Below are 15,290 nucleotides of genomic sequence, written 5' to 3' on the forward strand. Positions count from 1 at the left end.
TTCCTGCAGCAAACAGTGCAAGAAGTGAGGACTGAGAGAAGACAGGAGATGGGGAGGACGTGGGACATGGTGGGATGGGGGAAGAAGGCAGCAGGGGCAAGGAGATGGAGTAGGGGAAAAGGAAACACCCTAGGTGCCAGTGGGGATGGCTGTCACTTGTCACCCTGCTGTGCCACATGCCCACAGTGCAGGGTGAGGGGAGCAGGGCTGGAGCACACCCTGGTACCCAGGTTCTTGCTTCCCACAGCAAACAGTGCAAGAAGTGAGGAGTGAGAGAAGACAGGAGATGGGGGCAATACATACCAAGAAAAGGACTTCACGTGTTCCTGAATCATTATCCAGGTCTGGCCAAAGTCATCTGATTTCCAGAGCTGTAACAATAAAGGTGAGAGATGCCAGTAGGATGGGGACACAAACAGATCCAGTCCTTCGAGAGACCCAATGTGTCCATTCCATGACTACTCCTATGACTTTTCATGTGGCAGCTCCTGGAACAACAGGAGCAACTTTTCTGTTAATGACAGATAACCCAAACAGCAAAAAAAAAAAGTCCTTTAGCCTTCTGCCAGAAGCATTTCCCACTGTTTCACCTCCAGGTTTTACTCACTGTGTCTATCTGAAGGTGCTGTAATTATTTTCAGTCTTTACCCAACAGCTCCAGAGGGAAAAAAAAAGTGTTTGTATTCAAGGAGCAATTTGTTATTCAGAACCCAAAGCCAAACCACAGGCCCACATGAAACACTGCAGAGGTCATCCTGCCTCAGCTGCCAGTGCTCTGTGGTGAGTTATGACCACGATAGCTGGTGATGGATGTGGCTGGGAGCAGCGTGGATGGAGGGGGAAGGAAGGGAAATAAGACAGGCAGCCTGCAGGTATTGCATCCTCACTCTCCAGAGGAGAGAACAGGACAGACTGCAGGGAAGGGAGTGTCCTGCAGATTTGGACAGCTCTGCATGTGAGATCAGGCTCCCTGAATGGCCAAAGCATGAAGCCACGTGGCCCTGGCATGAGGCACGGTGGCTCTCACCTGTGAGAGGCCACAGCAGGGCAGGGGTAGTGCTGGTCCCCACCTCAGCAAAGTGCTCACCTGTTTTTTCGGGTGAGACCTGTCGAAGCCCAAGAGGAGGTTGGGGTTCCTGCTGTGCAGGAGGAGGTCTGCTGCTCTGAAGGGGATGGAGAAGCCTTGGATGGTGTTGCAGAAGTCGGTGGTGATCCAGAGGTACGGGGCAAAGGCATCCACAAAGATATACTGGGAGTGGAGGGACAGACAGGGGAGGTCAGAGCAGAGCTCAGCCTGGCAGCAATGAAGGTGCACATCCCAGGGGAGCCTTTGTGAGGGCCAACTTTGGAGGAGAAGAATTTGCCCCTCTCCCACCACACTCTGACCCTCACCACGGCACAAGAAGTGCCTGGCACACGCCAACTCTGCCCCAGGGACAGCCCAAGGGGTGTCCAGGCTCCCTGTGACAGCAGGGACAAAGGCCCAGCTGCCATGTCCCCCTCACCCTCTTGTTGTCAGCCGGGCTGTGGTAGAACTGGGCGATGGCCACCTCGCTGCTGTTCCCCCCATCGAAGCTGAACCGCTCTGAAATCTTCTTAAAACTCTTCCCATAGTCATAGGACACGTAAACCTGCAAAGGAGAAGCCCCACAATGAGAAGCACAAAGTTCTGAGCTCGCTTCTGACAGATTTGGTGAAAACTCAGTGAACTATGAGGCAGGGAAAGATTTGAGATTTTCCCAACCATGCCTTGGACCCATGAGGCAGCACAGAGGATATTTAACATTTTTGTGCCTCTGAACCCAAACTTGTGGGCCTTTTTTGTGTCTCTCAGGACACAAGAGCAAGTCAGGCTGTAGCTCAGCAGCCACCATCACCCTGCCTGGCCCAGAAGCAGAAGGTGCACCTGGAGAGGGCCAGGGTGTGTTACTTACATCGCTGTTTTTGGGACCCAGCAAGGACAGGCTGTCCCTGGCCAAGGCCACAATCACGTTGCTCTTCTCTCCTGCCCAGTGAACGACCATCTGATTGTGGGAATCATTGAGGCTGACCTGCAACACCGAGGAAAAGGACACCCTGAGTCAGCCTCACCCACAGGGACAGCAGACATCCTCTCATGCCACCCTTCCTTGGAAAAACCAGACTCTGGGAAAGCTCATTCAAAGCAGCATCTCTCCTGAGCACGTTGGCAGAATGTGCCTAAAAGGGTAAGTTTTCCCTTTATTCTTCCTCAGACAAACAGGATTCAGGGTGTGACGAGAATGGAAACTCAAACCAAGGACTGGGAAGTGTTTTTAAATCCAGGCTGATGAGGCCACAGAGGGCCAGGTACCGATCTCTTTTCTCTGGTGACCAGTGGCAGGACTCAAGGGACTGCCCTGAGCTGCTTCAGGGGAGGTTTAGAGGATATCAGAAAAAGTTCTTCCCCCAGAGGGTGCTGGGGGCTCCCTGGGTAATAGGCACAGCCCCAAGAGCTCCAGGAGTGTTTGGACAGCACTCCCAGGGTGAGATTGTTGGGGTGTCTGTGCAGGGCACAGCCTCAGGAGCTCCAGGAACATTTGGACAACAATCCCAGGGATGTACAGGGTGGGATTGTTGGGGTGTGTGTGCAGGGCACAGCCCCAAGAGCTCCAGGAACATTTGGACACAGCTCCCAGGGATGTACAGGGTGGGATTGTTGGGTTGTCTGTGCAGGGCCAAGGGCTGGGTCCCTTCCAGCTCAGGATATTCCGTGATTCCAGCACGCAGGGAGCCATGCACTCTCCTGTGTGTGCTGTATCTGCCAGCACAGCCCTGCTTTCTGTGGGGAAGCTCTCGCAGCCCAGCACGGTGGGAGCTGAGGGCTCAGCTCAGCTCAAAGCCTCGGTGGCTGTCAGCAGCCAGCAGGGACAGCCCGGCCGTGGAGGGGTGCTCTGCTCGAGGAGTGCGTGCCTGAGCCCTCGCACGCCACAGCTCAGCCCGGGGCTCTGAGCCCGGAGCTGGGGCCTTGGGAAGCTGTAAAAATACAGGGATAAGCCCTTCTTAGGCTTGATACCCTGCAGCTCTCGCTGACCCCGGGACCAGCGAGCAGCGCTGCCTGGAAGAAGGGGCTGCTTTAACCTCCAGCAAGCCAAACGCTTGGAAAAACAAGGACTTTATTCTGGAAGAAGACGGGCGGGGAGGAGGAGGGAGAGCCAAGCTGAAGCCCTCAAATCCCTCTTATGCAATAGGCTCGCAGGAGAGGAAAGAGAACTGACCCCAACCCCTCCTGGGGCTGGAGCATTCCTGGGGCTGGAGCATCCCCCAGGGGCCGGACGGGCCGGAGAATCCTCCGGGGCCCGAGCATCCCCCAGGCCGGAGCATCCCTTGGGGGCTGGAGCATCCCCCGGGGTCCGAGCATCCCCTGGGGCCGGAGCATCCCCTGGAGCTGGAGCATCCCCTGGAGCTGGAGCATCCCCTGGAGCTGGAGCATCCCCCGGGTCTGGAGCATCCCCTGGGGCTGGAGCATTCCCCGGGTCTGAGCATTCCCGGGGTCCGAGCATCCCCTGGGGCTGGAGCATCCCCTGGGGCCAGAGCATCCCTTGGGGGCTGGAGCATCCCCCGGGTCTGGAGCTTCCCCTGGGGCCGGAGCATCCCCTGGAGCTGGAGCATCCCCCGGGTCTGGAGCATCCCCTGGGGCTGGAGCATCCCCGGGGTCTGAGCATTCCCGGGGTCCGAGCATCCCTCGGGTCTGGAGCATTCCCGGGGTCCGAGCATCCCCTGGAGTCCGAGCATCTCCCGAGCATCCCCCGGGTCCGAGCATCCCCTGCGTCTGGAGCATCCCCGGCTGCCCGGGCACGGACCCCCCCACCGGGCAAACCCCGCCGGAGCTCCCGGCTACGAACGCGGCGCAGATTTAGGTCAGGCATCAGCAGCAGCAGCTACAAAGCCAGGCAGCCGGAGCCCTGCGTGCCCGCCGGAAAAAAAAAAAACAAAATAAAAATTAAAAGGAAGAGACGCTGTTTGAGGATGCAGGGAAGCAGGCCGGAGGAGGAGGAGGAATTGCTGCTGCACTCTGAGACAGCAGACAGGCAGCCTGGGGTGTGGAACTGAGCTCTGCACTCCACGTCCCCCTCCCCTGCTCTGGAAGCAGAATAACCCCGTTTAAATCTCCCACATCTCTGCTGGTTATTTTGGGTGCAGCTTTTTCAGTGACCGGGCTGGAGCTGGGCACTGTTAGAACACAGAGCTGGGCCCTTTCAATCCTCCCAGTCAAAGGGGGTTTGTTACTACCTCAGTGTCAATTTTAATAGTACTTTTCTTTTTTTTTTTTTTTCTGCACAAGAAATCCAACACTTGGAGTTTCAAAAGCAGGAAAACCAGAGGAGACTCCTATCTGCACCTTGATTTAACCTCAGCAGTAAAACTCTATCTTTTTTTCTTGCAAGACAAAGCAGACAGCAAGATCCCTTTTTTGGAGACTTGGGAAGTGAAGTGAAACACAAAATCCAGGGGAAACCTGTTGGGATTCAGGGGAGCCAGCTGAGCTTTGCTGGCCCTGGAGGAGCAGGGCGAGCTCAGGCAGTTGGGGATGGCAGTCCCTGTATAAAGGCAAACTGGAGACAGGCAAAGTTTGGCTCGCTGGTAGGAGGGAGGAGTGCTCAGCAGGAAGGTTTGGAGCCGCTGGAGAAGCTCTTACTACAGGGTGTAAAGCAGGAGAAGGCAACACAAGGATGCTCTAAGTCTCCCAGGAAGGGTTGCACAGCAGTGGCTCGGCTTTATGAGCCTCACGTTTTTGGTTTTTGCTGCCTTGCAGCCCTTCAGAGCTCTGTGGGGACCCAAGAGGCTCAGGGGAGCACCAAACAGGACCCCACAGACAGCAGCTGCTGTCCCATTAACCAGGATGGGCTTTGTGGAACAGCTTTGGACTAAGGCTGCTGTTGGGGACCCTGTCCTGCTGCTGTGGCACTGTCACAGTGTCCTCACCTCCCCTAGCAGGGGACAAGCCTGGGGAACTGGTGTAACCTCTGAACAGGCAGCGACTGGTGCCTAATGGAAACAGCATTTAGCATAAATTCCACTTAATGGGGAAGTGTTTTGGTCTTTGCCAAGTGATTAAGTGTATATGAAATATGCATGAAATTCTAATTTGCCCTCCTAATATGTAAGGTGCCAAATGCAGTCCAGGAGGGGAAAAGTGGAGCCAAGACATAGCAGAGGCTGCTTGTAGCTGTGGTTAATGGAGTCAACGTTTCTAGCTTTGCTCTGTGAGTATTTCTTTGTTGACAGCATCCTCCAACAAATGAATGCCCTGCAGGAATGGGATGGGAAGAGCACAGCCCCTGGAGGTGCCATCTGAGGGCGGGTAGGAGCTTCTGAGAGCTGCAGGCTGGGCTGGCAGAGGGAGTGTCTGGGGGCTGAGGTGGAAGTGTTGCCCTGCTGAGGCTGAAGAAGTGATGGATGTCAGGAATTGAGGAGACCTGGATGAGAGCAGTGCTGACTCCTCGGGTGCACAGGGCTGGGAGAAGAGCCCTGTCCATGTTCTTTGGCACCTAAACTTCCAGCTTCCCTTCCTGCCTCATCCCTCTGAGTTGCCTATGCCCACACTTGGAGTTAGGAGAAGGATTTTGGTTGTGGAGGTGGCTCACCCCTGGCATGTGACAAGTGAAAGCTCCAGCGTGGTGCAGGCTGGCCAGGGGATGGGTGACTGGCAGGGACAGCTCTCTGGAGCTGCTCTCAAGCCCTTCCCTCTAAATCCCAGCCTTGGAGCCCCTGCTCTGTGTGGGAAGCACATCCCTGTGCCGAAATCCCACCGCTGGCTGTGGTGAGCTGCCAGCAGAAATACCGTGTGCTGGCTGACTTGTAACAGCAGTGACAAGTGACAGGACAGCACTGGGGGCTACTCTAGGTGCCCAGCAGGCTTGGGAGCTCGCTGTGTGTGTCCCTGGCTTTGCTTTGTTGAGGATTAATGCCCCAGCTCTGGGGCTGGCACTGCACCTCGAGCCGGGCGCTCGCGGTTCCTCGGGAGGTGATGTGCTGTGACAGCTCAGGGCTGGGGCTCAGCGCTGTAAAACAGAGCTGAACAAAGATTCCTAGGGATCACCGGGGTGTCTTCCCGTCCTCAAAGCGACCTACAAACAAATGCAGTTCCCAGGGGATTTCTGAATGGTGAATAAGTTATTACTGCTGTGTGATAAGCGAGGCTGGCAAAGAGCAAGGGAAGAGCAAGGGTCCTCTGTGAGCGGCTCTGAAACCATCCAAGTGTTGCCATCAGCTCGGATCACGGTTTCAGAGCTGCCAGGACATGCGTGGAGAAGGGGAATGGGTGAAATATTTTGATCCCAGCAGCTGGTGGAACGATGATGGGGCTGAAGAAGGGGTGAGAAGCAAAGCTGCTGCCCGGATAGCGCAGGGCAGAGCAGGAGAAGGTGCTCTGGCCGCGCTCCTCCTCGTTCCAGCTCTCTGGAAGCTGCAGAGGACAAGTGCCAGGCCTTTCGTGCCCGTTGCCCGTCCTCCCCCCGGCAGGGCTGACGCAAGAGCCCGGCCCCAGAGTGCCACGGGTGGCTCCTGCTCGCGGCACGCCGCGTTCCCCGCGCGCTCCCGCCGGAGCTCCGTCACCGCGCCTTCTGCTCCGCTCCCGAGCATCTGCTCCCAGCCCTGCCAGGAGAGTTTAAAATACAGCCTGTGCCTGCCGCGCCGCTGCCTGTGGCTCGGACTGGAAATGCCAGGGTCTGAAATCATTGATATGAAACACGGGTGACTCATTTCGGAGAGTGCCAGGCCCCGTGTTAATTTAGTTAATACTGAAATCATCTGCTTGCAGGGCTGTTTTCTCTCTGCCACCACCAAGAGAGCTCTCCCTGAGCTGTCGTTTCCAGAGAATGGAAAAGGGAGGGGAGTAGGAAGATTGGGGTCAGGGCAGGAATCCAGAAACAACCCCAGGAACAACGTGGGTTCTCCTAAATTCCAAGAGGGGAAGGGATGTGATGGGAATGGAGACTTCCCCAGCAGATTTGGCAAGTGCTGATGAAATTCACTCCCCCATAACAAAGGAAGAAGGCTGCAGAAGAGGTCCAAAGTGTGCCATGAGCTTGGCATTGCAGCTCTGGAAAGCTTGAGCGATGCCCCTGGGACACCACAGCGCTCACAGGATCTGTGAGGAATCTGCTGGAGGGGAAAAACAATGAATAAAACCACAAATACCTCTCCCAGCCACCACGGTGCCAGGAGCAGGAACTGTGTGGCTTCCAGGGATCAAGCTCTGGCAAAAAGCAAATGCCAGGAGCAGGGAAACCTTCTCAGGGTGGCCACGAAAGACCCAGCAATGGGGAGAAAGACCTGCTGACACCAAGAAGGAGGAAAAGGACGCAGCTGGGACACGTCACCACCCAGGGCACCTCCAGAAGGTTAAAGTCTGATGTGGGAAGGCTCTGCCAGGCTGGCAAAGTAGGTCAAAATTAAGTACGGTTCAACTGCGATGCGGCGTGACTGATGTCTGCGCTCCCAGGGCCGCACGAGCTCGCCCTGCAGAGCAATCTCTGCCTCCCTGGCAGCAGCAAGGCTCTCTGCCAGCTCTGCACCTTTCAGAGGGGATTATCTGAGGTCTCCATCAGCGCAGAAGGGTGGGCAGGGTCAAGGTCAAGGGGTGGGCTGGTAAGAGGTCGGGTCGTAGTGAATGGTCTGGAAATGATGAAAACTCGGCGGTTTTCCTCAAAGGCAGGGTGGGTTATCACCAGGAAACAGAGAGGTTGGGAGCAATGAAATAGTTCCCCCCAGAAGGAGAAGAGAAAAATGATGTTAGTGCAGGCACTAACACTGGTTCAAGGGACAGGGAGGCACAGAGGTGACAGCCACATGCAGGCTGAGCACAGGGAGAGGCTCCAGCCTTGCAGTGACAGCAGAGAGGGGAAGTGGCTGCCACAGGAGCCACCAGCACCCAGAGAAGATGTCCTTTGTCCTGGAGTGGTTTAAGGCAAAGATTTCTTGTGGGCTGTGTGCTTTGGGGGGTGGCTTTAGATAAACTTTTCCAAAGAAGGGGAAGGGATGCCTGCAGGTCAAGGTTAGATATATTTTAGCAGTGTGAATGCTCTCAAAACTCCCCTCAGCACCAGCAGACCCAATCTGGGCTCCTGGCCCAGCAGTTTTCCTCTCTGTGTGGCACAGCCATGGCACACCAGTCTCTCCACAGCCATCCCATGGTCACCCTTCAGCCCAGCACACACACAGGCACCCGGAGTGGCTGCTGCTCTCTCCCATGTTCATTGCTGGTTCACACCCAGCAGCTGGAATTCATGTGGGAATATGGGGAGGTTCCGTGGAAATGGCAAATCCTGGGCCAGGCCCCGTTTCCAGGTCTGAGCAGGGGTGTGCAGGCAGGAGCACAAAGGTTGGGAGGGGACAGGAGGGGGGTGGCAGGCCAGCAGCTCGTGCCAGGAGCAGGAGGGCAGGGTGAGGTGCCACGCTTGTGGAAGGGGTTCAGGGCGCCCTGCTGGCCCCAGGGGTGAAGTTTTCTTGCCCTGGGGATGCTTCTCTGCTGCTGGTGGCATCCTAGAGAAGTCCTGTCTCGTGTCAGTGCCTGGTGAAACAGTCTGTCCATTGTAACCCTCACCAACAATCCCACAGAGGTGAGGGCTGTGCAAGGGAACAAAACCTGCTCTGTCTCGAAGCTGACAGACTCGAGTTGGGCATTTGGTCTCCTGATTGCTGCTGCTTTGGAATCAGAAAAATCAAGGAAAAGCCACAGAGAGGGTTAGGCTGCTGGTCCTGCTATTTGGTGATGCTCCTGGGAAGTTCTGCTGCAGCCTGCCCAGCAAGGATGTGATCAGCAGTGAGGGTCCAGATGAAAAATCCAAGTAAAATCCTGTGCTTGTGCTTTGGTGTCCAAGGCAAGAGGGCTCTGAGCCTGCTCCTGACGCTGCTGAGTAAGCTGTGCTTGGCTCCCGAGGAGCTACAAAGGCTTTGGATGTTCTTCCCCTGCTCGGTTCCAGACGGAGCAGTGCATCCCTCCCTCTGCTCCCCGATAACATCACCCCCCCAGCAGCAAACCCTGCTTTCCCCAGCCCCTGAGCTGAGCCTGGGCTCTCAGCTGCCCCACCAGCCTGGTTCAGCACCACAGCACAGAGCCAGGGAAGGGCAGGGAGTTTTGGGGCACGAGCCAGGGCGTAGCATATGGCCAAGTGACCTGCCAAAGGCACGGGGGTGGGATGTGCCCCAGATCAGGGACTGCAGTGACACGGCGCGAGGATGCTCGCTCCAAGCACTGCCCCTTACACCGATGGCCCTGGGAGAGGAGTGCTTTGACTGCACGGTTTTCTGCTGGTGCTGGAGTGCCAGAGGGCTGGGGGAGGGGGGTCACGGGGATTGTTGGGTGCTTGTGACCAGGCACAAGACCCCTGAAAAGCTGCACAGCTTTTCCGGCTTCCCAGGCATTAGTAACTTGTGTGGTCAGATCTGTAATGCAGCCTAGGACACACAGGGCTCCCTCTTGTCCCTTTTATTCAGGCAGAGCCCTGATTTAAAGCGCTGTAGCACTCGGGAGAACTCAGAAATGTTGTTTAGTGCCGAGCAACTCTTCCTGGTGACACACCTGGGCTGTAAAATCTGTGTGTCCTGCCCCACAGCAGAGGAAGGAACGGGTGCAGTGTGCTCTGCTGCCAGTGAGAGCAGCTCCATTCCCCAGGCAAATCCCTGCTGGAAGCTTGAGGCAATGAGAAAATCCCAAACAGCGGCAAACTGTTGAACTCCCACTGCTTCCTATTAGTCCTGTTCTGGGTAGTGACAGGGTTACTGCACCCTCCTGGATCTGCAGCTCCGTGTGCAGGTGACAGGGACAATCCTGCCAGAGCAGCTCTCGACCTGGCTGGATGGAAGGCACGGGGAGACAGAAGGGAAAGTGCCACCAATGCCTTGCCGTGGATGAGAGACAAGTGTCATGTTTTCTTCTAAAATGGGGTAGCTGTGTTATGCTAAAAACAGCCAAACGCTGAGGAGGTAGAGGAGGCGAAGCAGATTTTCAAGGGGAGGAGGAACAGCTTTTCCCTAAACAAGGGAACAGAAGGGCTTTAGGAGCAGCACCAGCCCTGCATGTGCCCCTCCAGCAGCTCCAGGGCCAGCCCTGCCTCGTGACTGGCTCCTTCTGATCCTACAAGTAGCAAAAAGGGGAAATTGTAGAGCACCTGGAGGGAAAGCACTATCCAAGGAGGCAGAGGCAGATGTCACCAAAGGCTCAAAACCTCTCCTCAAGTGTCCTTCTGTGGGCTGCTCCCCCCCAACAGCATTTTGGGCACGTGATGGGGACACAGGCAGTGTCAGCAAGGAGGATCAAGTAGGGCAGCCAAGTGTAGACAGCATGTGGGTACATCAAAAATAAAGCAGAACCTTTAAAAAGCTGAAGCTTTCCCCAGCCAAAAGTGTAATTTGTCATCACCACCCAAAAGAGATGGAAAAGAAGGGGTGAGGGGGAGCCTCCATGGTCCTGGCAGCAAAACTTGCCAGCGAACCGAGCCCGAGCAGGGATACTTTCAGAAATAGCAGTTTCTGCGTCTTCCTGCCGCGAGCAACTCTGCTCCCCTTCTTTTCCGAGGATGAGTGGAGGATGGCTCGGGCACGCAGGGAGCCCTCCTGGCTGGAAGGACGCGGTGCCTCACGAATAGCCGTGTCACAAATAGCCGTGTCACAAACAGCCGTGTCACAAACAGCCGTGTCACAAACAGCCGTGTCACAAACAGCGTCACCTCCCCCTGCCCGGCTCCCCAGCGCGGCGATGCTCACGGCGAGCATCCCCCGAGCATTCCCGCAGGGAATCGCTGTCCGTCCCTTCCCGGCGATGCCCGGCCCCCATCCCCGCCGGGTGCCCTTGGCTGCTCCCTCCGGGAGCGCATCCCGCCGGGGACGAGCCCGCGAGTGCCAGCGGCCAGCCGGGGATGCGGGGCGAGCCCGCAGCGCCTGCACACCCCCTGCTCCCCACGGAGCCGCCACCCCGCGCCCCGACCCCTGCGACCCCCGGGGAAGGATGGGGAGCGGCGGGCGATGGATGGATGGAGCGCGGCTCTCTCCGCGCCGGTGCCCCCCGTGCCATGCCATACCATGCCAAGCCACGCCGGGCTCACCTGTCCGTACACCTGGATGGGCTCGGGCGGGCGCGGCGCGGCGCGGCGGCCCCGCGGGGGCTCGGCGGGGGCGGCGGGGGCCGGCGGGGCGCGGAGCAGCAGCAGCGGCGGGCGGGCGGCGGCGGGCAGCGGCAGCAGCAGCAGCGGCAGGAGCGGCAGGAGCCGCCGGGGGAGCGGGCAGGCACGGCCGGCCCCGCCGGAGCTCCGTGTCGCCATGTTCGTGCCGCCGGGGCCGGGCGGAGCGGAGCGGAGCGGAGCGGGGCCGGGAGGAGCGGCAGCCGCGCCGCCGCCCGGAGAGAATGTGCATGGGCAGCGCTGCCGTGCGGGCCCCCCCGCCGCTCCCCGCGGGCGAGGATGCTCGGGCCCCCTCCTCTGTTGTCGGCTCCTTCTCGCTGTTTTCTTCCCTTTTCCTCTTTTCCTTCCCTCTTGGTGTTTTTCGCCCTCTCCGGAGGATGCTCGGCTCCCCGGCGAGGTGGGGTGGAATAAGTTCTGGTGGATGTCTGTGAAATGGGCTTAATCTCAGGCCCCCTCCTCTGTTTTTTGGCTCCTTCTCGCTGTTTTCTTCCCTCTTCCTCTTTTCCTTCCCTCTTGGTGTTTTTCGCCCCCTCCGGAGGATGCTCGGCTCCCCGGCGAGGTGGGGTGGAATAAGTTCTGGTGGATGTCTGTGAAATGGGCTGAAGCTCGGCCCCCCCTCGGCCCTGCATCTCCTCTCCCTCGCCTTTCCCCTGCTCTTTCTCCTCTTCTTCTTTTTCTCCCTCTCCCTCTCTTCGCTGTCGAGATGGGGTGAAATAATGAGTTCGAGTTAATTTCTGTGAAATGCCGGAAATCGACTTGAAGGGAGCTGAATGAAAAGAAACACTGTTGAAGTAAAGAGGCTGTTTAGGAGCGTGTGGAGTGACAGGGCAAAGGGGAAAGGCTTCAAACTAGCAAAGAGTAGGGTTAGGTTGGATGTTAGGAAGGAATTCCTCACTGTGAGGGTGGTGAGACCCTGGCACAGGGTGCCCAGAGAAGCTGTGGCTGCCCCTGGATCCCTGGAATTGTGTTGGATGGGCCTTGGAGCAACCTGGGACAGTGGAAAATCTCTCAATTTCTGCCTTCTTTTTATCTGGGCAGAGCAAGACATGGTGGGAGTAGGAAGCCAGAGACCTTCAGGGTCTGTCCAGGGCCTCCTGCTACCTCTCCCACCCGTGGCAGGTGGGTTTGAGCTGTGCCAGTGCCCGTGTGCTTCCCACAGAACACTTGGCACAGGCAGCATGCCCATAACTCACCCAAGTGCAGGAGGTGAGGCTTGGTTGGTTATGCAGGGACAGCACAGGAGTGATGCCAGTGCCCACAGCTCTGATTTATTGGGGCAGCTCAAAGTGCTGGACTCCCAGGCATGGGATTGCCCTGGTGCTGCTCCTCTGGTCACTGTCCATCCCCTTAGAAAGCAGTTTATCCCATCCCTGCCTGGGGCTCGCGTGTGTCCCGGGTGTTACAGAGCAGGGTGGGAAGGGGGAGCAGGGATTTGAGGCAGGAGATTCAAATGGCACTGGGAGATGACAGGAAAGGTGAGCTGTGCCTGTTGCTCAGCCCCAGCTTGTCTCTCTAAATTGCTTTCTGAAGGGATGCACAGTGACCAGGGGAGCACTTGGAGCTGCCCCAATAAATCAGAGCTGTGGGCACTGGCATCACTCCTGTGCTGTCCCTGCATAACCAACCAAGCCTCATCTCCTGCACTTTGGTGTTTTTTAGGCATGATCTTGCTGCTAAGAAATGGCTGAGGCCTCTTGTGTCTCCAGGGTACTGAGAACACACTGATGGCTTCAACCCCTCTGCCTCTCATTCCAGCATTTCCAACAAAGAAAATGGATGTGGCCCAGCAGTGAAGGAATGGGAGCCTGTAAATCCCATGGACAGCCCCAAGGCAGTCTTGCTTCTCCTTTTTCCACTTGCCTTAATAGCAGAAACGTTGTCCAGAGCTTTCCCCGAGGTGCTTTCACCTAGAAACCCAGTTAGTGTATTTCAATTATCGGGTCAATACCATTATAAGCCCTCCTAATAAGGCTTTTAGAGGTCTTGACTCAGAGTGATGTGCCCCTGGAGGACAGGAGGTCACCGTGGCTCTGGGCAGAGTCAGTGAGGGAGTTTTGTTGTGTGGGAATCCCTGCAGCCAGTTGCTCTCTGGGCCAGATGAGAAGGACTCAAAAAGGACCTGCACATGAGGAATTGTAGTGATTTTGGTTTGTTAATTTTCAATATTTTTTTTTAATTTTGTGATTTTCTAATTAATGTGCTGGTGAGTGTGGTGGGTTTTGGTGTTGGTTGATCATTAGTGTGTTTATTTCTTTGTGAATAGGATTAGGAGAAAGGTAAAGCAAGCTCAGACTAAAACAGGAATAGGGTAAGAAATAGGAGGAAATGAGGAACTGCCTTTGCTGAGGTGCTAAATGGAGGAAAATGGTGTTTGGGGGGTTTGCTGTCTCTCTTCCAGCCCTTTTTTCACACTTCTTACAGGGTGCAAGAAGGGTCCCTGTCCCCCTGTGAGCTCCCTGTGGTGGGCACAGGGAGAGAGTTTTAGCCAGCAGCTCTTGGGTGAGCCCAGCCCGTGTAATGCTCACAGATGAATGGCTCTTTCTTTGTGCAGGGAAACACACGTTTCCCTTGCCAAGGTATTTTTTTGTTTCTTGAAAAGAGCCGTAAAGGGGAGAGGGGAACAGTGCAGAGTTTACTTTAAGGTCCATCTGGATTTCATCAGCAGCAAAAGCTGTGAACTCCAAGAGCAAGGTGAGGAGCCCCTGGCCCCCTGCTTTCCTTCCCCTCTTCCCTGAGACCTTTCCCTGTCTCAGCTTTAGAGGTCCCAGAGGGTTTGGGGGCTGAGGGGCTGCAACAGCCATTCCCACAAAGCCTCACAGAGAGAGTAAAGCTGCTTAAAGGAGCCACTGCTTGCTGCTGGAGCTGAATCAGGGAGCAGAACAGCGATGCCAGGAGCCAAAGACACCACACGACCCATGGCACTGGCCTCAGAGCCTTCCTCAGAGGATGATGATGGTTGTAGGGTTTCCTGCAGGGCTCAGGGCTGTGTCAGAGGCACCCAGTGCCTGCATTCACACACCAGGGGTCACTTGGTGTGCTGGTGTCTCTGTGAGGGGGATGTTCAGTGTGTGGCACAAGGGTGCACTGCCCTGGTGAGTGGCAGAGCATTGTGTGGGGGAAGGAAATTCTGTCTGTGGGGTGGGACAGGGAGGCTATTGCAGATAAATCAGCAGAAACGGCTCTGATGCCAGGAAAAGCGTGAGGAATGGGGTCATGGAGCAGAGCAGGGACACCCCATGTGTGTCCTCCAAGAGAGCCCCTCCTGCCCCACGCTGGGGGAACGAGGAGGAGGAGGAGGAGGAGGAAGGGCATCCACGCAGGTGCAGCTCCAGCGCTGGCTGTGGTGAGCAACATCCCCATCTTGTGGCAACAGCAGCACAGGGGACCGGAGCCAGAGCTGCTGCTCTCCGTGCCACCGAGCCCCAAGGCCACCGCGGTGGCCTTGGCAGGGGGGTGACCCGCAGGACACGATTCCCTGTGCCCGGAGCTGGGCTGCTGCAGATCCATCCCGGGGGAATGCCACGCAGAAGGGTGGGAGGGTGCACTGGGCACCAGAGTGATGCAATTTCATCCTAGGACTTGACTGCCCTGCCAGGACCCAGCTGTGAGGGTCACTGTCTGTCCCCAGGCTGCCAGGATGGGGTGCCCAGGCTCGGCTAAGGTGGGAGGATGGGGTGATGAGAACCTTTCCCAAGAGCGGATTGGGAATCAGGGCGGCCAATCAGTGATGCTGTCACCGTGTTTGATCTGGGCTGTGCCTTGACCCCAGGCCCCAGGTTAATCAGCAAACTGGGGTCAGGGGTGCTGTCCACGTGGGGAGAGCAAGCTGGGATGGGCTGGTGAAAAGGTGAAGGCAGAGCGTGACCGTGCTGGCAGGTGTCCCTGGTGCCCAACAGGTGCCACAGGAGTGGCAGGGTGTGTCCCCCTGCCTGGGGACAGCTGAGGCTGGGCGAGGAGCACAGGGGCTGTCACCACAGAAGGGACTCCATCCCCAGGAAGGGCAGCAGGGCTCCAGGGACTGGTGAAACTGGGGGAGCAGCGAGGGGGAAAGCACAGGTGTCACCGTGCAGGGACACCTAAGGAGGTTTTGGGGCACTGCAGGTGGCTCTGGTCACTCTGCGTTTTGCCCATCTTCTGCTGTTTTGGCCC

At 57.0% G+C, this 15,290-nt stretch overlaps 1 protein-coding gene across 3 annotated transcripts in view; it reads right to left on the bottom strand.

Annotated features, from left to right (window-relative positions):
- The window catches only part of SORL1 (sortilin related receptor 1), a 51,422-nt gene extending 39,973 nt beyond the window's left edge, over positions 1-11,449 (bottom strand). For 2 of the 3 annotated variants that reach the window (XM_064398043.1, XM_064398042.1), the window contains exons 1-5: positions 11,067-11,449; positions 1,935-2,051; positions 1,506-1,631; positions 1,088-1,249; positions 304-371 (exon numbers count right to left, since the gene is read on the bottom strand). In XM_064398043.1, the coding sequence (XP_064254113.1) occupies positions 304-371; positions 1,088-1,249; positions 1,506-1,631; positions 1,935-2,051; positions 11,067-11,282 (689 nt within the window). In that variant the 5' untranslated portion in view covers positions 11,283-11,449. Of the gene's footprint in view, positions 1-303; positions 376-1,087; positions 1,250-1,505; positions 1,632-1,934; positions 2,052-11,066 lie in introns of those variants that run through there. The other variant, XM_064398044.1, reaches the window with a different exon arrangement.
- Positions 11,450-15,290: the final 3,841 nt, after the last annotated feature.

Source organism: Passer domesticus, chromosome 23, assembly GCF_036417665.1.
Source record: "Passer domesticus isolate bPasDom1 chromosome 23, bPasDom1.hap1, whole genome shotgun sequence".
NCBI classification, from domain to species: domain Eukaryota; kingdom Metazoa; phylum Chordata; class Aves; order Passeriformes; family Passeridae; genus Passer; species Passer domesticus.